Source organism: Dermacentor andersoni, chromosome 4 (assembly GCF_023375885.2).
Source record: "Dermacentor andersoni chromosome 4, qqDerAnde1_hic_scaffold, whole genome shotgun sequence".
In the NCBI taxonomy this organism is placed as follows: domain Eukaryota; kingdom Metazoa; phylum Arthropoda; class Arachnida; order Ixodida; family Ixodidae; genus Dermacentor; species Dermacentor andersoni.
This window is the reverse complement of record NC_092817.1, coordinates 37,177,833-37,203,593: the sequence shown is the minus strand read 5'-3', so window position 1 is coordinate 37,203,593 and position 25,761 is coordinate 37,177,833. Positions and strand designations below refer to the sequence as shown.

The window sequence follows — 25,761 nt, the reverse complement described above, 5'->3', positions numbered from 1 at the left end:
TTTGCGGGGACAACATGGCCACAATTAGCACATGACCGGGTAGTTGGAGAAGTATAGGAGAGGCCTTTGCCCTGCAGTGAGCGCAGCGAGGCTGATGATGCCGATGACGATGCTGCTGCTGCTGCTGATGATGATCTGTGCAGCTAAACTACGATGGTGACGGCGTGCGCCTAGCATGTGATCAGTATGCAGTAAGTTTCGTTGTTACGCGCGGACAACCAAATGAGCTCTGCGGAAACACGCAATGTGGAGTTATATTCACGAAAGGGTGACGTAGTCGCCTAAATGTGGCCTAATGTTATCGGCAACGTAGCACTGAGCCACATTCAACCGAACGGAAACATTTCCTTTCGTTGGAGTGTATACAACAGAGAACTGCTATACGGGTGTGTACAAGACTTTTTCAAAAGTTACCATTGTATACAACAGAGAACTGCTATACGGGTGAGAACAAGACTTTTTCAAAAGCTACCATTGTGGCGAACACAGATTGACCGTGAGAAGGACAAGTCACGCGACCATCATCGTTCCATCAACTTCTTATCCTTGTGGTGTGTCTTCAAGAGCTATCTAGAGAATTTCATCATCTACGTTTATTTCCGAATAAAACTCGTGCGTGTTAGCATGTGCCACCCTCGTCCTGCCAACTCTCAATGCTCTTCTGTCAGCTTCTCGCCCTTGTGGTTAAGACGTCCTGGCCACGACAACTTCGACACTTGACAGGTCAACGGCCATGACGGCACATCCAGCGTCGCGCTGTCAGTTCCTCGTCCCTACGTGCTACGTCTGTATTCGATGGCATTACGTATGCCTCAGAACCACTTTACTTTAGGTAGCCTATACAGCTACGCGTCTTACAGATTTCGGTAAAAAACGCTGCCACCTGCTGGCCGTCAGATTAGTTCAGTCGAAACAACGATAAGACTGTTAAGGCGGTGGTACGGGGGTTCGATCCTCGAGTCAGAAGGGATTCTTTAAAATAAATTGCGAAGTTTCCTCCCGAGGAAATTGTGCTCATTCCTTTCGGGAGCATTCTGCTGCACTCAGGAATAGATGGCAGCGTTTACTTCCATTACGCGGTGTACGTCTTGAAGAAACGGGCATATTAAACCAGCGGGTAGCTTCGTGGCTATTGCTTAGTGACTACTGACGGGTAAGTGGTCGCGCGTTCGAGCCCCGGCTACGGCGCGGCCGCATTCCAACGGAGTCGGAAGGCAACAACGCAATGAGACGCCTGTTTCGGCTTGTGTAGTAAGCTTACGCAGTCAAAAATGAGTTCGCGGTGACCTAGGTCGCGAAAGGGCAGTTCCCTGCTGCAAACTGCTATTATTGACAAACTAATTAATTTATTGCTTAGAAGCGTGATCATAAAAGGACAAGCACAGCTTGGTATAAAAGATGTCCAACCGAAAAGAGCTTACCGTGTGGAGCCTTAAAAAACGCACACAGCTTCCACACCCGTAAGAAATATATATAAAAAAGTTTTATTTCTTATCCTTTAAAACGCGCCTCGCTCGTGGACGACGAACGGGTCACGTGGTACCCATTCTTCATACACGGTGTCGTTAGCTCATCGTGGCCCCGGGACGCATAATGTCTGATTATGCCGTTCGACTGGACGCTGTCTTCTTAATCGAATTACGTGTACTACATGTCAGCTCTACAACGAGAAGCAACCGGCCAGCGCGTATATACAGCACCGTGTGGAATAACAGAGTAACCGCTCCATAAAGATCTATATAGATACCGTGGATCGTTCGGCGATCAGCGAAGCAAATGGCAGCGCTTGACCGACAACAAAGTTGCTCCCGTCTTATGTAAAGCGTAGGCGGTCGAGTTTTTCCTTGTGTAGCTTATCGCTGGGGCTTTCAGATTTTTCGGGCCCGAATCGCAAATTTTTTGCCATCGGATTACGAATAAAGTGTTGGTAAGTTCAAGGGTTTGGACACCGGCCGCTTCGTCTCTCGGACAAACACCGCAGTTTTGTTTCATATATAATTTTTTTATCTCTCTCTTACTTGTTCGATTATATTTTCGACCTTTCGTTATTCGTCCTCTGTCAGTTCACTCGGAGCCTCACGCCGTAAAATTGGGAATGACCGCTGACTCTTCGTATATAAGACGCGCCACAGGTTATGTATCTATAATAGCGTGATATCCACAACCAATACATCTATTTGCGCCCCTGCTGCGAAATCGCACCCCATTTTCATTAAGTGTTTGTCAAATAATTCGCCCTGCATGCTGCAGGAGTTGGAAAACAAACCACATTGCCCGGAGGCCTGCATTTTTAATCCAAATAAACACTTTTCTTTCTTTAACGACACACTCGCCCCCACCCGTACGAGTGCGTGCGCTCGCCACGCTTTATCCTCGCATAAATTGAGAGATAAGTGTAAGCTCCTTCGGCTGCCTTCCATCCCGCCTAATGTGCAGTTGTCACAAAGCTAGGAAGACCTACAGCGCAAGCTGTTTGTACTGTATAGCACCGTGTATATAGAGAGAGACTACGCGTGGGAGTCATGCGGATCGATGACTCGCCATGCTTGAGCCGAAGCGAAGATCGCCGTGCGCACAGCACCACTTGCGTCGATCAGGCCCGTGCGCCGAGTAAACACGCATTTGCGTAACCGCGCATGTACACTGGCGCGCATGCTGACCCCCTCCCATTCTCCAAAGGCCGCCACCGAAGGACGACTCGGCACGGCGGCCAGCATAAACAGCTCACGGGCATGGGGTCATTTCTGGATGCACTCGCAGCCAATTCGAAGAAGGCGAGGTAACAATAGGGGCTGAGAACGAAAAAGCCGCGCACGCGAGACCAACGCATGCGCGCGTTCCCTGCAGCTCCGGGGGGAAGGTGCAAAACGTCTCGTTTGCTTTGAGATGCAGAGCGAGCCGAGTGGGCAGGGTCGCGCCGCAGCTCGTTCTAAATGCGGAGCAACGGCGCGCACGTTTCCAGTGCCTCGCCAGCGCCTGCGAATTCAGCGAGAACGGCGAACTGGTATTGAAGGACACACGTAAAGAACTAAAACAAAACTCGAGGTACAGTGGCAGGAGCGTTCTCTTTAGCCGGAGTTTTCGTCGACGCCGAGGACAGGAAATAAAAAAAAAAGTAGTTTTTTTCTCAGAAGTATCCAGTTTAATTAAGATAAAGAAGTGTGCAAGAAGTGATGCAGTAGCGCTGCGAGTCAATTTTCCTGGCTCATCTATACAGAAAGTATTACACGAGTGAATACGCGAGTGGTTGAACAGGAAATGCGCGTATACGGTCTTCCTGTTTGAAGCGGCACTGCGGAAAAATTCAGGCCTTGCCCTGGTTGCCATCGCTACGCGCAAGGAATTGATTGATTGATTGAGTAACTTTTATTTTACAGTCCTGCAGAACGCGTATTAGCACGTCGCGGGCCGCTCCCACGTCGGGACCGACAGGCCTAGCCTGCAAGGAATGGCACACACGAATAAGCTGGCAAACAGGGTGCCACAGAGTAACCGTTTTTTATTCTACAGCGGGCCTATCAACTGCCTCAATCTTTACCTGTTAGGTGTTATCTTTTCACGCTGATGTCGGAGTGCTATATACTTTTGTAGGCAGTGCTGCAACAGTCAGTGCCCATGTTAACTTGATTGATTGGTTGATTGATTGGTTGATTGATCGATTGATTGGTTGATTGATTGGTTGATTGATCGATTGATTGATCGATTGATTGATTGATCGATCGATCGATCGATTGATCGATTGATCGATTGATCGATTGATTGATCGATTGATCGATTGATTGATCGATTGATCGATTGATTGATTGGTTGATCGATTGATTGATTGGTTGATTGGTTGATCGATTGATCGATTGATCGATTGATTGATCGATTGATCGATTGATTGATCGATTGATCGATTGATTGATTGGTTGATCGATTGATTGATTGGTTGATTGGTTGATCGATTGATTGATTGGTTGAACGAACGAACGAACGAACGAACGAACGAACGAACGAACGAACGAACGAACGACCGACCGACCGACCGACCGACCGACCGACCGACCGACCGAACGAACGACCGAACGACCGAACGAACGAACGAACGACCGAACGAACGACCGAACGACCGACCGACCGAACGAACGAACGACCGAACGAACGAACGACCGAACGACCGAACGACCGAACGAACGACCGACCGACCGACCGACCGACCGAACGAACGAACGACCGAACGAACGAACGACCGAACGACCGAACGAACGACCGACCGACCGACCGACCGACCCGTAAGCTCGGTACACACGAGCGTTCTTGAATTCCACTCATATCGGGGATCGCACCCGCGACATCGAGCTCAGGGTCAGAACGTCATAACGCTGAGCGAGCGCGCCGCGATGCTATATTTTGATACCAGTTCTGTTCAACCACCAATGTAATTATTGTGTGGTTATTGATTAATTGTGTGTTATGCGTATTTATTGTATAATGTGCTGCTATTATGTCATAAAGGGCGACTAGCCGAAGCCGGTGCCCACGTTTAGTTTATCCGACAGTTTCGTTAAAGCGAGTTTCATTTAGCCCGAGTCATGCACTGAACATATTGCCATGGGGCAGAAATAGTCAAGCGGAGGTGAAATACCAGAAATGAGTTCTGATTGGCGGGTTGTCCAGTGTGTTCGGTGTATTTTTTCTTCTTCTTTGCGAGGAGACTGAAAAGCAACAAAAGAGCAGTACATAGGATGAATCATGATATTTTCGGAAGTACAAAATAAATAAATAAATAAAGCGTGGGAATGCATCTGCAAATACATATGCGGATCCCATAAGCTGCGAGAATCTGTTTAAGTCAAGTCTTCATTGGTGTTAGCGAAGAACACTGTTCTCGTTTAACGACAATTTGCAAGTATGAAGCACGGCCAAGCTGGACGCACTTTCGCCAGGAGCCGTCTCGCTGTACACAAACTTGCGGCTCTAGATCATGCGCATGCGACGCATGACGTCGAAGTAATGACGAAGGTGGAACGACAGCATGACAATGGCTGTATGACGATGACGACGTAAGAAGGACGGCGGCGAAGACAATTGACTGCTTCTTGGGGATTTGACAAATTGGGCACGATTACAGACAGACGGACGGACGGCAAAAATTACAGCTTGCGACAGACATGGGGGTAATTTGCGTAAAGCTAAAAACCACTGCCAATAATTCAGCCTGAAAGATAGGCGAGAAGTCAGGTAGTCGAATGGAAAAAAAGATAAATTTGAACGGGGTGTTACGATGCTTACAGCTGGCTTCCCTTCGCAGACGAAAGCATCACTCGCTATTACGGTCTTTGTATCTATAGGTGTGTAAGCTTTTCTTCCAAAATACTATTCAGGTATTGATAGGGCAAATGTTTAACATTGTTTGGAAAAAAAATCTCATCAAATTCAATTTTAGCAAAACAGAAATTTAGTAAGACCACATCGCGTAGGTGAACATTTAATGGGCGCAATAGTTTTTTTTTTAATAAATCAACTTGAAGGCAACGTTAGCGAGGCCACTGATGATTAAAAAATGAGGCCGATTCAATAATGAAAACATATTGTGGCCTCCTCTGCGGAGATGCATAGATCTCCAGGAAAGATTGTACTGTTTTTCTTGTCGTTGTCGTCGTTGCTTGTTGCAGTGGTTGATATTGCAGTCGTTGCTGCTGCCGCTTTAATTACTATCGTCGTGGGCTCTACACATGCCATATATCCACGATGGAGACCACACAGGATGTAAAACCATTATTCAACAGCACTAGCAAAGGCGTTGTAGAAAGATCGTTACCAATTTGCCCAATTCGCAATCCTAATATGGTAATGCCTTCAAGCAGTGCCAAAGAAAGAAAGAAGGAAAGAAAGAAAGAAAGAAAGAAAGAATAAAGTTGTGCGGTTATCGTAGCTATCGTCGCCGACACAGACCTCTAAACAAGTTGTAGCTTGCTCAGCATAAATAAAGAATAAATAAAAGCAAGAAGAAAAGGGTAAGATGTGCACCTGAAGACTAGCGATGAAAGGATCAGGGAACGAAAAATTCAGCAAGGCAAAACTGGCGGCATTCCTGAGACATTCCATCCCAGCGCATACATTCCGGCGGCTCTAACCGAGCGTGCCGTATAAAGGGTAAAGCATGCAGGTCGCGAACTTTGAAGTCAAGCCAGGCTTGTGCCGTGACGATCATGCAGCACTTGTCCTTTAAATCAAAGACAAGTGGCTACAATTACAGGCGAATGTCATGGAGCGATAGGCGTTTGTTTCAGGACAGGCAAGTAATTAAGATAAAGAAAGAAAAAGTTATGCCCTCCGTTCGAACGTTCCTCCGGACCCGTCTGTGGCTCCTGTTACTTGGTCAGGTTTTGGATGGTATTAGGCCTTTCTAGGCTCATTGGTTGATTTCTTATTTATTCTTGCACCTCCTTCATCCTAGGCTGATGTCCAAAAACTCCCCCGGCAGGGGTGTTTCCCTTTGGACGGTCTCTATCCCCTTGGATGCTACTCCCGCCACTGCTACTCCCGCAGTGGCGGGAGTGGCATCCCGGTGGCTCTGGTTCCTTCCAATGGAGGCTCTATACGGCTGACCAACCCCAAAGCTATCCAGAAATCTCTACGTGCTGCTACCCCTGCATACAAGATCATCACAGAAGGGAGACAGTTCGGCCGCGGAGGTATCGTGTGCAGATCACCAGGCAGACCTGTGTCGCGGATTTGCTTAAGTGTTCAACATCCGCGTCACTGTCGGTGAGTGCCTTCGTCCCTGCTCACTTCGCATGCACTAAGGAAATAGTCAAAGGTGTCGATGCTGATCTACCTCCGTCAGAAACATTAGAGAGAGTGTCTGGGACTGAAGTAATTGTGGTTTATCGTTGCCATCGAGTGGCAGACAATAAGAGGGTCCCAACAGAATCGGTGATTGCAACATTCGTAGGAACTTTCTGTCCATCAGAACTAAGGGGTGTGGCCCCTTGTGTGCACAGTCGAATCTCTGGCATTGTGCCTGCTACAATGTCGTAATTGCTGGCAATACGACCATAGTAGTACAAGGTGCAAGTCAAGTCAACGTTGTTGCACATGTGGAGAAGAGCACGATAAAAGTTATTGTAGTGCCCAAGATGAGCGATGCTACCTTTGTGGTGAATTCTGACTGCTCAGTTAGGGCTCAAGAATTGCAGGTGGCTGAAACAATTGACAGACGACGTTGCTCTAGGAAGGAGGCGATAAGCATTGTGAAAGAAAGGGCGTTTGACAGTGGAGTAGCTAGGTTGTCTGGCACCCGGGGCTCATATGTCTTCTGTCACCCCCCCCCCCCCCTCCCCCTTCGTATGCAGACAGGAAGGCGAGGATGTCGAACATGTTGGGGAGAGGGGGGGGTGACGTTCAAGCACCAGCACAGCTGCCTTGGATACCTCGCATGTACCCCCCCCCCACCCTCACTTCGCTTTCGCTCCCAGAGATCGCGAATGTAGCAGGTACACGTGCTGTTTCATTTTTTTCACCAAATAACACAGGGTGCTGCACTGATCACTTGCAATAAGCGCATTTGCATATCTGCTGTAAGACTGTAATGCTTGGCAGCCAATACATATGCGGCATCGTGGAAAATGGCTCACCAATTAACAAAGATATTTTAATAAATTTTTAATTAGCGATTTTAGAGGCAATATTGCATTTGCAAAATTGAAGCCCGACAGTCATATGTTGCCCAACAACTTAACAGAAATCATTGTAGGTACTACGGCGAGCAGTATTTTGGCTCTGGCAGCCCTGATCCCAAACGAAAATTAAATAGCGCGTCAGTGACGCTGATCTCCACCCTATTAGAAAACGCCACCTGCTTCCCTGCTTCGCAGGCGGAATGCTATGACGTTACGAGTTCTCCTCATTCTGATCCATAATATCTTTCTTTATTTGCTGCTATTGGCAAACATGATTATCCGAGCTGAGGTATCGCCAGAAGTTTGGGAACGGAATAGAGCATACTTCGCGTCGGTTCCTGACGTCACCATGCAAAAAAAAAAAAAAAAAAAAGAAGGCCGCGATGAAGCCCGTGCCGGCGAAAGCTTGCGCTGCAGTTGGTCTGCACTCGCAATGGAGAGGATGGAGGGATCAACGTCAGTGGTGCGCTATTTCATATTTCTTTCGGCACTGCCATACTGGGCAACCCGCTGTGACAAAGTATTGCAGGCTCTAGCACGTACCCAAGACGTTTTTGTTTAGAGAATAAGTTTTTGTTGAGGTAATACGACTTTGGGTTCTCAACTCCCGAATTGCAATGTTTCCTCTATAATTACTAATTAAACAGTTCTTTAATACATCTTACTTTAAGACAGCACAGACTAAACGGAAGAGGGACCCAAGAGTCACATCGCTAGACTGTGTGTTTAGCGGCGCATGAGCCTGAGCGCACCACACATGAAACGTTCCGCTAAGGCGAGCAGTTTAGCGACCACTTAGCGAATTAAACTTTTAGCCCGCACATTCATTCAGTTATTGCGTAGAATATTGATAAAGCTGCAGCCGGCAATTCTGCGACATTACACATATCGGGTACATGAGGTCGGGCTGCTGGCTACCGGAGCATTCTGTACCATTTACGCCCAGTCAAGCCAGTGGAAAGAGCGGCGTCTTGAGACATATGTGTAGCCCCCCTCCCGAACTGGCACCTGGCACTTCCACCCCACACGAACTGGTATCCCCCCCCCCCCCTCCCCCCGTTACTACGCCGCTGGCATGACAAACACCAGGTTTGCACGTAACTCCAATTTTCTACTGCCTATGGTTCATTCTAAGTATGGAAAAATTACACCATTCGCTGCTATAAAACTGTGGAATGGTTTACCCAACACCATTAAATCTTCATTCTTCCAAGCATTTATTCATGCCCTTAAGCTTTTTATATGTACAACTAACTTTACATCATTCATTACACTACAGTTGCCATTTGTATGTATTGACAGCTTTTTTATGCACTATAGGCTTGTGTACAGACAATTTGTTTTCATTTATTTAATTTTTCTATGTTGTATTTTTCGCGATTGTGTTCGTTTCTTTTACTTAGCTTGCTCATCTTTAATACATCTCTCCATTGTTATTATTAACCGAGGGTCCCGTTGCAGTCTTTGACTTTGGGAGCGTCATCTATATATTGCCTCTTACCCATTCATTGTATTTAAAGAATAATAAACTGAAACTGAATTGCTGCTCAAGGCTTTATGAACCCAACGATAGTAAATATTTCAGAATATCGACGCCTCCTATGCTATTGGCACAAAAGTTCCTTTCACACCAGAAAAACTTATGTATTTTTTGTCCAATTGCGCTGTAGAATACCAGTATTAAACTTTTATCGTCACAGGGCTGGTCTGGCACCACCCTTCTGTGCCAAATCTGTGCAGAAGATTAGACCATAGATCACTTTCTTTCTCATTCTGCCGCCGCTTTTCTTCTTTAAGGAAGAACATTAGAACCAATGTTCAGGCAACTTGGTTTAAATTTTTCCATTCTAAATATTCTTTCTCCAGAAGCATCCTCTTTGGAAGCTACCACAGGGATGTTTGCTCAGCCGTGGAGAAATTCATAGTTGTTTCAAGGCGATTCCTGTTTTTCCCATGCTCATGTGTATTTTTACAATCCACTTCCTGTTCGGGCCTGTGCAAAGGCCTACAGTATTGTTAAATTAAAAAAGAATTATTCAAAGATTATTTTTATCCAGTTCCACCAAACACTTTTACAATTTTTTTGCATTAACAGCATCTTCCTAATTTCATACACATCTTGGCAATCCCCCGCAGTGGGTACGCGCCATCGTAGAAGGATATCCAACACTATCCAACACACTGGTTGTCGTTGTTGTTTACACGTCTTTATTCACATTTTTGCCCTTAAAGGGCCGGGGTGAATTGGCTTGGGGAGTGGCGGGAGTGAGAAGGTAAGGGAAATAATTGGAGACCTAATTATCTACATCATGGGGTCTGATTGAACACTGGTTGGAAGCTATGTGAGGCGAAGCTTTCGCGACGCAGTTAGTTACATGCTACAAAACTGTTCATCTTCTCCATGGACCGTGCTCTGCAGGATATCGATTACTTGCTTACCTTTCAAGGCACGGATACTCCCACCGCGTGAACCACGTGACCTAAGCGATCGCGAATTAGGATCACAAACCCAGATAAAAAAGACGCATAAAGTTTCGCTTTGATAAAGGAATCACACGCTTGAAGGCGCATATTTCTTGCACTGGGAATAGTTAAGTGCCTTTCGTTTGATTGCGTAATTCAGTAGAGAGCAGAAAAAAAAAAAATTAAATTATCGGGTTTTACGTGCCAAAACCACTTTCTGATTATGAGGCACGCCGTAGTGGAGGGCTCCGGAAATTTGGACCACCTGGGGTTCTTTAACGTGCACCTAAATCTAAGTACACGGGTGTTTTCGCATTTCGCCCCCATCGAAATGCGGCCGCCGTGGCCGAGTAGAGAGCAGAGCCGGTCGCCATTACATCATCTGCAGGGGTAGGAGAGATATATATTGGCACGCAGGCTTGTTTATCTTTATGTGGTGACCGCGTTTTACCCGCCAACAAGTGTTAAAGGCTATCGCTCAGCGCAAGACGCGCCTTTCTGCATCGGAGGTCTCTCGAATGTTATCGATGGTTCGTGTCTGTTGGCTATGTTGCCTCCGACTGTTGAGTAATCAAATTCTGCGCGCGACGCGAATGCTGGCGTGGCACATTCTCGAAATGACGTCAACACCAGCGATTACCGTGGTATGTTTATTGGACGTTGTTACAAGCCGACGTGCATGTCTGATCCGCAGATCAAATTTTCGACGATCAGCGACTGTACTCGCCGCTATCGTTGTGCTTGACTGTTACTGGTCTTTCTGGGCACAGGACCGCCGAATAATGAGTTAGCTTTGTTGTGATTCAGTTTTCGCTACTGTGCTTTTCAGCGTCACTACAACGCGACAATACATAGATATGTATACACACCATATTTACTTGCATAACGCTTGCACGATTTCATACGCTCGCATACGCGCGAAATTCAATACTATGCACGCACGGTGTTCGACCGAGGAAATCATAAAGGGTTCTTGTAAAGTTCTCGTGTTAGTTCCTTTCGCTTTGTTGGCCAGTCTATTTCCCGTAATAACGTCATCCAATGTGAGCTAACTGTATGTGTTTTATTTGGCCTGGTTTTGCTTCATCCTGGGCTTGTCTTCATGTGTCTACCTGTAACCTTATTCTATGACCCGACGTGACTTTAGTTTATTTATGCGACTGGACATTGTTTTTCTGTGTTTCTTACGCAGCACTTTTTGCGAGCGGTCAATAGTGTTTTATGTGACTTGACATTTTCTGTGACTGTGACTTGACTTGGCTGAGCGTGTTTTACTCATTTGTGTGAGTTGTGTTTAGCAGCAAGGGGTGTTTGACTTATTTATACGAGATTAATTCCAGTTTGAGTGTGCTTTTTACGTGAATTTTCTCTTCTTGCGGCCTTCATTCGATGTATGCGTAAAGGAGTAGACGGGGCCACCTAAATATGCCATCATCTTCTAAGCTTCATGTAGTAAAAAAACTACATCGGATCAGGGCGAACTTCGAACCCTTTTCACGACATAAGGCGCTTTGTGTTGTCCGCTTTGGTAGTGTCGTCAGATTCAGCTGTTCTTCAGTGTCTGTCCCCATGCACTCTCGCAGCAAAAGTTCACGATTTAAATAACGAGATATACAGCAGGCATTACACGGCTTGCTGCAACAAGTGCAGTTGTTTCATTCACTGCTACTATATATATATATATATATATGTAATTGTAGCTGACGAAATCACGCTGGCCCCGGTAGTAAAATGAAGAAAAATGGTACGACGTACGTTGAATTAGCACAGTACATTTCACTGACGTTTCGGCTGGTGGACAAAAGCTGGTCCACCAGCCCTTGCATATATATGTCTTTGCTTCACCAAAAACGAAATGAAAACGGATATCCCCTACCCTTCCTCCTACCCAAATTCCATTTGCTCTTCCTTCATGAAAGACGACGAGGCCCCCGTCCTACGACATTTTTCTTTCTTCTTGCTTCGTTCTTTTTTTTTTTTTTTTCGCGCGCAGTCTTCGGGGAAAATTTGAGAGAAACGATGCGCGAATAATAACTAACGTTGGCCATGCGGGGAACGCTAAAAGCGAGGAGGGAAAGGCTGCCGCATCAACGCGTGGAATGCGTCAATAGCGTTTAATTAATGAGAGCTCCTCCAGGAATGCCGGCTCTGCCGCGCGCTGGCGGGGTTATGCACAATGCCGCTCCGCCAGCGAGCGGCACGCTTCGCTGCGGAGAAGAAAAGCGCGCGTAAAATGTCGCGGGAAATTCTTGTGCTCACGAGCACACATGCGCACAGCCCCACGAACGCACCTCCTCGCTGCCGCGCAATCCTCCAGCGAGAAGAGCGCGCGTTCTTCGTGTTGCGTGCAGGCGCGACAACGCGGTGTTCGCATATGTTATACGGTACGGTACCGCGCATTCATGTTTCTTCGATAACACCGGCAGAGATAGAGAGAGAGAAACGAAGAGGGAAAGGCGGGGAGGTTAACCAAGGACGCGCCCGGTTGCGTACCCCACACTTGGGGAGGGGGAAAAGGGAAGAACAGATAAGGAGAGAAAAGGAAAATAGTGAGTCATTCACAGTCAGCCGGCAGAAGAACGGCGCACTGTTATTCTTCTGCTTGCGAAGTTTCGCAGGCATACAAAACAGGTAAGAACAAAGCGTGATTATACGGTTACGACGGCGCGGGAGAGGCTGTGAATGTGCGCTATATATGCACTTCAATAACAAGCAAAGGCAGTGCTGATCGCTCCCTTTAAGTTTTTTAGGGAGGAACGGCTTGACCCGTTCATAACACAACTGAACTTTAAAAATATCTCGACTCCCCCCTTCCCCCCCCCCCGCACACATACACATTATATAAAGCGAAGTGGACGCAATCCAACGGGAGTACGAGAGCTTTCAGAAGGAGTTTTGCGTGGGCCAATCACGCAAAAGTGAGTGGCCAGCTAACAGTTCGTTGTGTTAATGCGCTAGCTAAAATTTATCGCTTGCGCAGTGCTTGCTTTAGTATTTTATTATTTCGTTATTGTTTTCGTCTCTTCTTTTGCTGATTAATGTTTGGGACTTGGGATAGCCGGTCCTAAATAGCTAGGCCTACCTTCCCACTTCTCTTTGCACGAGAGCTGTGATCGGCTCTGCACTGACCGCAGGAAAGGATAACTTGTCTGCAAGTGTCGTTCAATCCACAGAGTCGGGCGACCTTTCCATTCAACCAATGCGTGCCTTTCCGTGACATCAGGAGACAGGAAACACTACCACTGTTTCTTAACTTCGCGTAGCGAAGTGCAGAGAGCGTCAGTTTACCAGTTGAGAAATTAAGAATTTCAAACAATGTGGCGTCATGGATTTCAAGGTATATTATGTATTACTTTCGTCTTTGCATCGCGTTTGCTCAGTAAAAGTTTGCGAAACTTGCCATATTCAGCCTTTGGCTCTTTTAGAACACGATGCAGTCGGTCTTCACCGCTAAAGGATTACCTCAGGAGCAGACGCTGTCGAAATCCATGACGTCACAGTGCGCTGGTGCGATTACTTCACGGTGGCGTCACCACGCGTCTTTTGTGTCTTTAGTGTTGTTTTTTTTTCTGGCTTAACAAGCGTCTTCTCGCGGTGTCTTTGGTACTGTGGAAGGGTAACTCGTGGAAGAGTATTGTAAAGGGTAACAGCGTCAATATCAATAGGAGCCGTGACACGATGATAAAATGTCACTTGCTAAGTAATGACAGTCCCATGAAAAAATTATGCGAATTATGCGAATGCATGATAATACGAAACGTTCGGCCACACAATGCATGCGATTTAACGCTTTAACCCGTTCGCTTTGTGTTTGCCTCACTTGTGCATTATAGCCCGCGCGGTTGCAACGTTTGTTTAGCGCCGGGCGCATAGAGTGAACGAGGAAACACTCCTGCGTCCCCCATCGCGCCGCTGAACTAGACACAACACCTGCTGCGTGCGACAGAAAGTTGAGGAGAGAACGTTTGACGTCACTCTAAAGCACCTGCTCCCAAACAGCCTTTGCGGATGCGCCGAGGAGCGTGCGGCTGAGGCTACCTGGACATCGGGCGGCGAATAAGAAAATGCGAGCAGTGATCCTGTAAACCCCTTGAATAACAATTATTTTGTCAACTAGAGTTTGGTCACATGCATACGAACCTGAAGTTTCTTTGAATAGGTTTAAGGCACGGGCAGGGGGCGGCGCTTGTTAAGTTGTATTTGTCGAGCTTCCATTATGACTTTTGACGAAAATAGTTCGATGTAAATGTATTTTCTTTCTCGGCTCCTAGCAGTAGGAACGAAGTTCTGCCAGGTTTCTTTTTTTTTTCTTCTTCTTTAGGTTAGCGCTGGTTAAGATGTCCACAGTTTCAAGTTTTAACTTGAATGTTAAAATGTCGCCAGGACCTGACGGAGTACCAAACGCTTTCTTGAAACAGTACGCGGAATGGTGCTCTAAGTTTCTCCATGTACTTTTCACGAGGTCATTGAGAGATGGCGTCATGCCGCACGACCGGAGAACTGCCAGAATAAAGATCATTCATAAATCTGGATAAAAAGTGTATTACAAATTACCGTCCGATATCATTAACCTCAACAGGGCAGGTAGCATTCCGATACACAAATCTTTCGGGAAAGGGGAGGAGGGGGTCGTGATGGCACGTGCTCGGTGTGCCCACCCTTGGTTGCGCCCTGCTAGTCGGTATACATAAACTTGAGTGTAGTGCAGTGACAGCGACTTGGCATGAAAATACAAGAGACAAGTGCCTCCTTCATCCTTTCTATACCATATTATATGCAAGATGCACATACGTCTAATAAACAAGATTTATTACGATTTGGCGAACAGATTTCACGAAGAACGTGTCGTCGGCGTGTTGTCGAACGTTGTGTTGCATACAAAGAATCGTTCGAGCTTTTGTTTGAGAGAGCCTCAGACAGCACGTTGTTCGCGCGTTGGCCAGCTTGTTATCCAGTGTGAGATCGCTCTTTTAACTCTGTCTGGTCCAATAATTCCAGCTGACCAGAACAAATATCCGACATGAAAAAAAAAAAAGGTAAGCTAATATGACAAATATGAGCTTTGAGAGCCATAATTACACAAATTGTCGATTTGATGTTGCAGATAAACGCGATTGTCCCTGACATTTCGTAAATTATCATACGTCGCATCACGCTGACGTTAAGCCTCTGTGCGGTATGTTTGGAGTACTACGGTACATTCTGCATATCACCGGCCTTGGGGACGGAGGCGGGGGGGGGGGGGGGGGGAACAAAAATGGCCAACAAATATTTTGTGGCCATATGCTTCCCAACGTAATTAGTGTGAAATACGAAGTTTGAAAAACCCTTTGCTGCTTTCAACGCCTCGATTTTCTGGCGCTTTAAGAGAACTGTCTTTGACATGTGGCCAAAAAAAACCACCCTGAGAATTTCCTTTTTAATTTTTTGCCTGCTTTTTTATCATTCATATGGCCGAAATATGCACTTCTCACTTCAACGCTAAAATTTGGATCAGCATGGGCTAAACACTTTATTCCGATTCTTATGTCGACACGGCGTCCGGCAAAGCTCCCTCTCGACAACCGACCGCATCCTGCCCGGCATACACACCGACCTGAAGAAGTCGAAAAAGGTGAACCGGTGACCGTGCTGCTCGGCGACCCCGGCGCAGACCACGTTGGCCGAGGCGCCGATGAGCGTGCCGTTGCCGCCCAGGCAGGCGCCCCACGCGAGTGCGTACACGAGCGCGGGACCCTCGGAGAGGCCCGTCACCACCTTGACCATGGCGGTGGTGAACGGGATGTTGTCCATGAGCGACGAGGCGAGCGCCGACACCCACGTCACGATGAGGATGGCCACGGGGCGCTGCGACTGCGGCCGCAGCGCGCCGATCCACTCCTGCGTGCGCTGGCCGATGAAGTAGATGAGCTGGAGCTCGCCCAGCGCCTCCATCACCACGAACAGCGCGGCGAAGAACACCAGCGTGGTCCACTCGACGCGCGCCATCACGGGCTCCAGGTCGTCCAGGTCGGCCAGGACCAGGAGCAGCAGCGCGCCCAGGACGGCGATCCAGCCTGCGCGCATACCGGGGCCCCTGAGACTGGCACAGTGAAAGCAGCGCAATGAAAACAACGCCAACGCAAGGCAGAAGCGCACGGGACCGGGCGCCTGTCCTGCGTACTTCTCCGTCTTGTGTCGCCTCTATTTTTTTGCGCTGCTTTCACTATGGAGATGAACCAACTCGCCCAGTGTTAAACTCTATTGAAACTCCCAATTCGTAGGATTGAACGAGAAGTGTAGGGGAACCGAGGGACTCAATTTCTGTTAGTTACAAACACACAAAGCGGACGGGAAATGAAGCTAAAGAGCGCACTGGGGAAATTAACTGTGGTTTCTTTAATTGAGATGTAGATTGATGACCAATGAGATTCGAACCGGTGCACAAACAAGGACCGGCTCAGCACCGTCAGCCACGGCGCCTTTCTTATACTATAGCCAATGGTTAGGAGGAAGAAGAATGGGGCCCTTTCAAACTATAGGCAACCCATGGCGTCCGCAACTGCGTACACGCAAATGCGACCACTTGTGACCGCATTTGCAAAAATAATAAGGGAAAGGGAACAGAAGGGGGAAGAAAGGACAGCTTGCTCCCTTATTGCTTGTCTATTTAAAAAAAGAGAACAGTTATTTTCCGCTAAGCTTTCCTGGACTCCGTTGCCTGTCCGCTTTGCTTGGCTGTAACTAACAATTCGCAAATTGCAATATGTACACCAAGGTTAAAGGGCGCGGCCCGCATTGCGCGTTGAGGCGTCCAAACCGTCAGCTCATCATTATCCAGTAGAACCATTAAAGGATTGCGCAATATGTACCTTATAAAGCGATTACTTGAAAAAGAATTATACTGTGCAATACTGTCAAATATGTAATTATTCATTTCGATTTACCATGCAAGCAATGCCCGCCTCTTTGAATAAGCCAGTCCGTGAAGTGGAATTGTGAGATCTGCCATAGGCAATGTTAACAAGGTACGCTGGCATTAATAAACGAAAAAGGCGCCCTATACATGTACGAGAAGATATGTAACTTATTACCATTTGTCTACGAAAATTCAGCGGTGACGGCCGTTTAGGCGTCAGAAACACCAAGCCCAAGACGGAGACAAGTGATGCTCGACAACGACGCCAGTCACCCTCGTACAGTCAATACGTTCGTTTCTTCGATGCGACGTGCCTGCCACATCGCATCAAGCGTGAGGAAAGAGCAATCAAATCCGCTAAGCCGACTCTGCTCCAGTGTGGCACACTTTAATGCAGCGCACTTTTATAGTGCAATATTTCCTTTTACTTGTGTCAAGGTGCGCTAGAACGGATGCCACAAGTAAAGGGAAATATTCATTGTCCACCATTGACCATTGTCCCTCGACACGATTTTCACATGCCGCCGACAGAAGACATCGCAGGTGAAGGCGACGAAGGGACTACTTCGGTTTTTGAAAGAGACGGGATTGGACAAGCGGCTGTGACAGTGATATCACGTACCATGCCAGATTGATGGACTCTAACGGACGATGTGTGTGTGCTGTGCTATGTGCTCTCTCTCTCTTCCCCTTCCCCATCTTTCATCGCCCCCATCCCTCTCCCATGTGTAGGGTAGCAAACCGGCTAAGCTAAACTGGTTAAGCTCCCTGCCTTTCCTTCTCCCCTTTTTCCTTCCTTCCTTCCTTCCCTTTACTTGAATGAGATGCGCAGTGAACATGCAACTATATAGCAGTGTTTGCACGAATGCGGCGCTGGCGAACGGAATAATCTTGCCTCTAGCGCTCACACGTAGCGCACGTTGTGTGTAATAGGCGCGCGACAGCTGCGGCGTCTCGTTTCTGCCTGTGCGTAACAGAAGATTGCATCGCGCTTCGATAGGGCACGGGAATAGCGCACATCAGCGTTTCCCGTTTCCTTCTTTCCCTCTGTCAGATGGAGGGACCCAGCCACTTGCTCGAACGATCTAAACTCGATACCTATACCTTTCGACCTCCTGGCTCCGCCTGACAAATTAATGCGATGTGTCTTTCTAATCCATTATTCTGATTTGCATGAATGCGATGCACTAGAACGATTATGCACGGCCCTATGTATCTATGCTGTCGCGTTCGTAGCGGCGTTATTATAGACGCGACATGTCGCATCGCATTTCCTGGCGCATCATCTTAATGCGGCTTACGTGTAGTACTTGAAACGCTTCGCGCGATCGCGAGCGAAGCGCAAACACGCACTAGTTTCGTGAGTCGCGCAGACGCAGGCCAGCCGCCTCGCAGCGCCTGCGTCCTGTTGGCGCGATGCGCAGGCCGTTCAAACAGATCTGCGTGCATTACAGTTTCATGACGCATTAGGGCGGTGCGTTTTCTATAGCGCACTGCGCCACATTCTCAATACTGCAGTGCGCTAAAACATTGACGCGATTCGCCCCTGTCGCGTTCGTGAACACGCGGCCAATGTAGATGATGCGTTTCACCGCCGTCATCTTCTTTTCTGTTGAGGTTGTGCAACACCTGCTCGAAGTGTGTGAGAGCGCTGTTTCGTCTGCTATAACCAAGCGTTACGGTAACGCATTTCCTGCCTCATGAATGAGGCAAAAAAAAAAAAAAAAGGAAGGCGGGGAAAAGTCTGATGTGCCGGGAATGAAGGTATGCCCGAAAGAAACCATAACCGCCTCACTGGGGTGTGGACATTTGAACCATCCCGGGAAGATTCTTGCTCTGTATACTGTTATCTCTCAAAACTCCTCCTCGTCGCGGCCCTCTCTTCCTATTTCCTTTGGCTTCATCTAAGGTGCTTTGCGAAACAGTGCAGCTTGTAAACGACAGGTATGTGCTATAAGAACAACGTTCCCTTCGTTATGCAGGCCTCCAACATAAGGGCCTACCTTATTCCAGAACAACCATCGCGCGGGTTTAACACGAATGAATGATAGCCGGACGCAAGAGGCAAACATGTGTAGCTCGTCTCGCATTTACGTGCACTAGTATATATATATTTTTTGTCGTTTCGAAGCTCTTCTACGAAAAAGTCGTTATTGCAGACACACGTTCTAGAAAATGAAAACTGAAAAACGGAAATAAAACCCCTCTGGCGCCCAGAAACCGTGAGTGCACATTTCTGGCTAGTGCGCGCACATCTGGTTGGTTTAGCTTAACTGTTGTGTGCAGGGTTACCGCTCAGAACCTGGAAAACACGCCCGGCCATCTGCACATGTTATTGTTCTTGCTGTGTATCAACAACCGCAGCCGAGACTGGAGTGCAGCTCCTGGGCGCGTGTTTTCTCTCATCCCTTTCCACGCCTCCTCGCCACATTCCAAGCCTGGCCGACGTGCTTGCACGCCCGGTGAACACAGCAAGGACCAGCTCGCCTGCGTCCCGAGGCTTTGTGTAGAGCCAACAGAAGCAAATGAGACGCCTGCATCTTTAGCTGTTATACTGCCGTATTTTCTGGGATACAAGCACAGTGACGACGACGACGACGACAATAATTATAATAATAATAATAATAATAATAATAATAATAATAATAATAATAATAATAATAATAATAATAATAATAATAATAATAATAATAATAATAAAGACATTATGACTACGACGACATGACAACGGTTACGATGACGGCGCGACGGCTTGCGCATTATAGGGACCAGGGTTCGAACCTCGGCGGTGGCCAATGTATCGTGAGTTTTTCCGGGCGACTTCTTATGCCAAGAAAGTATGATATCCAATGAAGCCACGCGATTAGGATGCTTCAATTGGCTTCATTCAGCCGTTACTAACAATAAGCCGCGCTCCTCAATCACCCGGAATAAATTAAATTTGAAAATTAAATTCTGGTTTTTACGAGCCGAAAACACATGATTGTGAGGCGCGCGCGCCGTAGTGGGGTGGACTCCGGATTAACTTGGACCACCTGGGTTTCTTTAACGTGCACCTAAATCTAATTACACGAGCGTTTATTGAATTTAGTCTCCTGTGAAATGCGGTCGCCGCGGCTGGGACTCGAACCCGCGACCTCGTGCTTAGCAGCGCAACGCAATATGCGCTGACCCACCGAGGCGGGAAGGCTTCCCTCATCTTTCACGATCAAGATAGCATGACGGCGATCATAAACAGGATGATGATGCCTGTGTTGGAATCGTACCGCTGGCACGAGTTGATGGGGTCTCGGTGCTGACGCCCGTTATTGCCAATGGGTCGCAAGCCCCAAGGGTAGCGTTGGCCTGGCGGCCTGGGGCACTGGAAGCATCCGAAGGTCCCGGCAAAGCAAGAGAAGACTGGTAACAGAACAACTTGTTTATTCTAACATAGCAAAAGAGCGGCCGGTCAGTTCGACCGGAGTGGAGAGACGGGAGAGCACGTAACTCAACAGTACAAATCGGAGCCCTCTCCCTGGCGTCCGGGGCAGCTGCTCTTATACTCTCGGCGTCGCGGTCCAAAAGGGAAGGAGGGAAGGTCACGGGATGAAGGTCACGGGACGGCGCAGCAGGGGCCCACGACGGCGCGAGCGGTTGAGCCGAGAGACCTCCAGGCCCCTCATTCGGGGAACTCCGCTCCCCGGCTGCCGCGCTTTGACAAGCGAGGGCACACACACCCACACACACACACGAAGACACGTGGCACTGAAACACGCCTGGACACGCTTGGCGGGTAGGCGTTGCGGCGTCGTTGAACGGGCCAAAATGTCCGCCGCTTTGAACAAAGCCCCGGCGTCCGTTGCATCCGCGCCGGCATTACCGCGCGTTGTAGGCGAAACGTAACAGACCGCCCCGCCGGGAGAAGGAGATCCCGATGGTCAGGGGACTGCATCCGCTGTCCGGAGGGATGTCGCTCGATGATGCCCATAACCGAAGTCGGGCGTCCTTTGGCGTTTCTTGAGCGCAGTGCACAGAGAAGGCCTCGTTCTCACGTTCAGGTGCACACAGGACACTGCAAAGTGACTTCGGGAGAGTTGACATTTTGTTCTCGTTTCCGGCAAGCGTTAGAACTACGCCGAAAGTCAACCGCTCAGTCAGCAAGCACGGCACAACCCTCACTAAGCCCTGCCAGGCTCTTTCCCCTTTTATACTGCTGCCTAGTTCCTTACAGTAGTTTAGCAGCACTCAGAACGCGTCCACAAATCGGAAAATTGCACTAGAAAGCACATCATCACTTTGAAACACTATACAAAAGCAATAAGTTAAAAATCCTGCCTCAGGAAGAAAAACATCAGTAACAAGCAATTTTGAGGCTGATTCTCACGTTAGGGGCTTCGACTTAAGCCATCGGCGTTACCGTTGAGACTCCCCTTTTTGTAACGCACCTCAAAGGAATATTGTTGCAAAGCGAGGCTCCAGCGCAGGAGGCGGCCATTTTTGGGAGAGATGGTCTGCAGCCATTGGAGAGGGCAGTGATCCGTTTCAATGATAAACCTCGAGCCAGCTAGGTAACATGACAATTTCTGAACGGCCCACACGATACACGCACACTCTTTCTCGGTGGCGCTATACGCCTGCTCACGACTCGTCAGCTTACGACTAGCATACAGGACGGGGTGTTCTACTTCTCCATTTTCCCGTTGGCACAGTACAACGCCCATGCCTCGCTCACTAGCATCACACTGAACAACGAACCCTTTTGTGTAGTCGGGCGATCGTAGCACAGGCTGGCTTGTTAGGGCGCTCTTTAGGGCGCTAAAAGCTCTTTCCTTCGTCTCATCCCAGACGACTGTTTGCGGCTCTGTCTTTCTTAGAGCATCCGTCAAGGGAGCCGCGATATCAGAGTACCTGGGGATGTACCTCTGATAGAAGCCGGCGACACCTAAGAACGACCGAATATCGGTCTTCGTGCGCGGTTGCGGGAAGTCTCGCACAGCGGCCACTTTTATTTCAGAGGGGCGGCGACGACCCCGACCAATCACGTGTCCGAGGTAGACAACCTCGGCCTGTGCTAACTGGCACTTGGGAGCCTTGACTGTCAAGCCCGCATCGCGCAGGCGGGTTAGCACTGCCCGCAAGTGCGCCATATGTTCCGGCCAGGATGCGGAGAATATCGCTACGTCGTCTAGATACGGTAAAGCGAATTCTTGCTGTCCCCGCAACACTTTATCCATGAGGCTTGAAAAGCAGTATGGCGCGTTCTTCAAACCAAAACTCAAAACTTTAGGACGGAATGTCCCCATTGGTGAAATGAACGCCGCATACCTACTAGCCTCTTCTGTAAGTGGAACCTGCCAATAACCCCTGACAAGATCTAGGGTGGAAATAAACTGAGCGCTACTCACTCTCTCAAGGCGCTCCTCGATGTTAGGGATCGGATAAATTTGATCCTTAGTGATGGAATTAAGCCTGCGGTAGTCGACGCAAGGACGAGGTTCCTTGCCCGGTACCTCAACTAAAATCAAAGGGGAGGTATAATCACTCTCACCCGCTTCAATAACACCGAGCTGTAGCATTTTCTTTACCTCAGCCTCCATAATATCGCTCTGGCGGGGTGACACCCGGTACGCCTTGGATCGTACTGGCTCTGGGGAGGTAAGTTCTATGTCATGAGTAAGGACAGAAGTCCTACCAGGCCTCTCAGAGAACAGACCTTGAAACTCTTGTAAGAGCTGGTGTAGTTCGGTTTTCTGCTCAGGCGACAGCGATGCTTTACTTATTAAGTCACTAATGACTTGATCGGTGTCTTTCCTGTTTGTCACTGAGCCTAGTCCCGGAAGCTCGACCGGAAGCTCTTCGGGCACGTTTACCATCATGCACACCACTGCTTCCCGTTGCTTATAGGGTTTGAGCAGATTACAGTGGTAAACTTGCTGTGCTTTCCGCTTTCCTGGCAGACTCACCACGTAGTTAACGTCCGACAGTTTTTGAACAATCCGTGCTGGGCCCTCCCACTGCACGTCGAGTTTGTTCTTTAGCGATGTGCGCAATATCATGACCTCATCGCCCACCTCAAAACGACGGGCCCTGGCTGTCCGATCATAATAAACCTTGGCCCTCTGCTGGGCCTCTGCTATTGCTTCACCTGACAACTCCTGTGCCCTTCTTAAGCGTTCGAGGAGCTTAAGCACGTACTCTACCACGACTGGGTCGTCGCCCCTGCCTTCCCATGATTCTCGAAGCATGCGAAGCGGAGATCGCAGCGAGCGACCGTACACCAGCTCAGCTGGCGAGAACCCCGTAGCCGCATGCGGCGCGGTTCTTAATGCAAACATCACTCCAGGCAGACACAGCTCCCAGTCAGTTTGATGTTCGAAACACAATGCTCTCAACACGCGCTTCATGACGGAGTGGAGCTTCTCAACGGAATTCGACTGGGGGTGGTGCACTGAGCTGTGTAATAGCCTTACCCCGCACCTTTCGAGAAAGGCTGTCGTCAAAGCGCTAGTAAACACTGTGCCCTGATCTGACTGGATTTCTGCAGGAAAACCAACTCGCGCAAATATGGACAGTAGTGCATTGACTATCTCAACTGAGCTGAGTTCTTTAAGCGGCACTGCTTCAGGGAACTTTGTCGCTGGGCAGATCACAGTCAAAATGTGTCGGTACCCCGTGGCTGTTACCGGCAGAGGTCCCACTGTATCAATAACGAGCCGTCTAAAAGGCTCCGTAATGATAGGTACCAACTTCAACGGCGCCCTCGATTTGTCCCCTGGCTTGCCCACCCGCTGACAGGTGTCGCATGTCTTCACAAAGTGGTCTGCGTCCCGAAAACACCCTGGCCAATAGTACTCCTGCAAGAGACGGTCCTTAGTTTTCTTAACTCCTAGGTGTCCGGACCACGAACCCCCATGCGACAAGCGCAACAGATCCTGACGATAGCATTGAGGCACGATCAGCTGATCGAACTCCACTCCTCTGCGGTCTAGATACTTCCGGTACAGGACCCCACCTCTTTCCACAAAGCGAGCATTTTTCTTGGCGATACCTTCCTTGATAATGCAGCGTATGTTTTCTAGGCTGCCATCCTTCTTTTGCTCGGCTATCAAAGCCGAGCGGCTGACTTTTAGCAACCTGTTTAGTCCGTCTGACGTAGGCGCGATGAGCAAATCTGGAGACAGCTCTTCTAACTTTCCCGTGTCGGGATTTTCCTCTCCAGTATCAGGTGCCTTTAACGCTACAGGCTCAATTTTATTCAGTTCGGGCGTGCTCTGAATACCAGCTTGCTGCGCCTCTGACCCTTTCTCATCGTTCAACAACGTCGGCCCCGCAACTACCGCCTTTGCAGCGAGCTCCCGAACCTTCGATCTGGTTAAGGCCTGAACGCTAGCCTCCCCAAACAAAAGCCCCTTCTCGCGCAGGAGGTGATCGGACCTGTTCGAAAATAAGTACGGGTACTGGGGGGGCAGCATAGATGACACTGCGGCCTCCGTCTCAAGTGCTCCGAAAGGTCCTTCAATAAGCACTTTTGCTACCGGCAGACACACGCTATGAGCTTCCACTGCTTGCTTGATCCATGCGCACTCGCCCGTGAACATTTCGGGTTCTACGTAAGAGGGGTGAACTACATCCATCGTAGCTGCGGTATCGCGAAGCACTCGGCACTCTTTCCCGTTCACGAGGAGGTCTCGCATATAAGGCTCGAGAAGCTTGATGTTCTCGTCAGTGCTGCCTAATGAAAAAAACACGACTTTTGGTTTTGTTTCTGGGCACTGCGCCGAAAAGTGACCCGGCTTCTGGCACGTATAACACAGGCGCGCTTGCCTCGCCTCGAACCGCTTTCTGCGTTCGGCTTCGGCTGCCGCCGTCTCCTTACGTTCGGTCGGACACTGCGCCGAAAAGTGACCCGGCTTCTGGCACGTATAACAAACGCGCGCTTGCCTCGTCTCGAACCGCTTTCTGCGTTCGGCTTCGGTTGCCGCCGTCTCCTTACGTTCGGTCGGACTGCTTTCACTCGCATCCGCACTACGTGTATCCCCCTTTGCTCTCATGGGTGTGAACTTCGGCCTCTCAAACTTGGAGCCAAATTCACCCTTTTGACCGTCCTTAGCTCCACGAGCCCGACGCGTCACAAACTCCTCGGCTAACTCAGCGGCTCTAGCCACCGTACTAACGTCTGGCCTATCCAAGACCCAGTACCGCACGTTCTCAGGTAACCGACTATAAAACTGTTCTAGCCCGAAACACTGCAGAACTTTCTCGTGGTCACCAAACGCTTTCTCTTCTTTGAGCCACTCCTGCATGTTTGACATAAGCCTGTACGCAAACTCTGTATATGACTCACTTTTGCCTTTCTCATTTTCCCGAAACTTCCGACGGAACGCCTCCGCTGACAGCCTGTACTTCTTTAGCAGACTCGATTTCACTTTGTCGAAATCCTCTGCCTCCTCTCTCTCCAAGCGAGCGACTACGTCGGCCGCCTCGCCGGGTAGCAAAGTGAGCAAGCGCTGTGGCCACGTTTCCCGAGAGAACCCCTGCTTCTCGCACGTTCGCTCAAAGTTAACCAGGAACAAACCAATGTCCTCTCCAAGCTTAAACGGCCGCATCAGGTCAGTCATTTTGAACAATACTCGTTCTCCTGCACCGTGTGCCTGACTTCCATTACGAGCGCGTTCCATCTCTACCTCGAGACGCTTCATTTCCAAAGCGTGTTCGCGCTCTTCTTTTTCTTTCTGTTCTTTTCGTTCACGCTCA

General features: G+C 48.7%; 1 protein-coding gene across 1 annotated transcript in view; it reads right to left on the bottom strand.

Moving 5' to 3' along the window:
- Positions 1 to 25,761, bottom strand: part of LOC126536932 (P protein-like) — a 359,119-nt gene that overhangs the window by 49,987 nt on the left and 283,371 nt on the right. Inside the window, exon 9 of the mRNA XM_055073617.2 lies at positions 15,727 to 16,186. Within this exon, the coding sequence (XP_054929592.1) occupies positions 15,727 to 16,186 (460 nt within the window). The remainder of the gene's footprint in view (positions 1 to 15,726; positions 16,187 to 25,761) is intronic.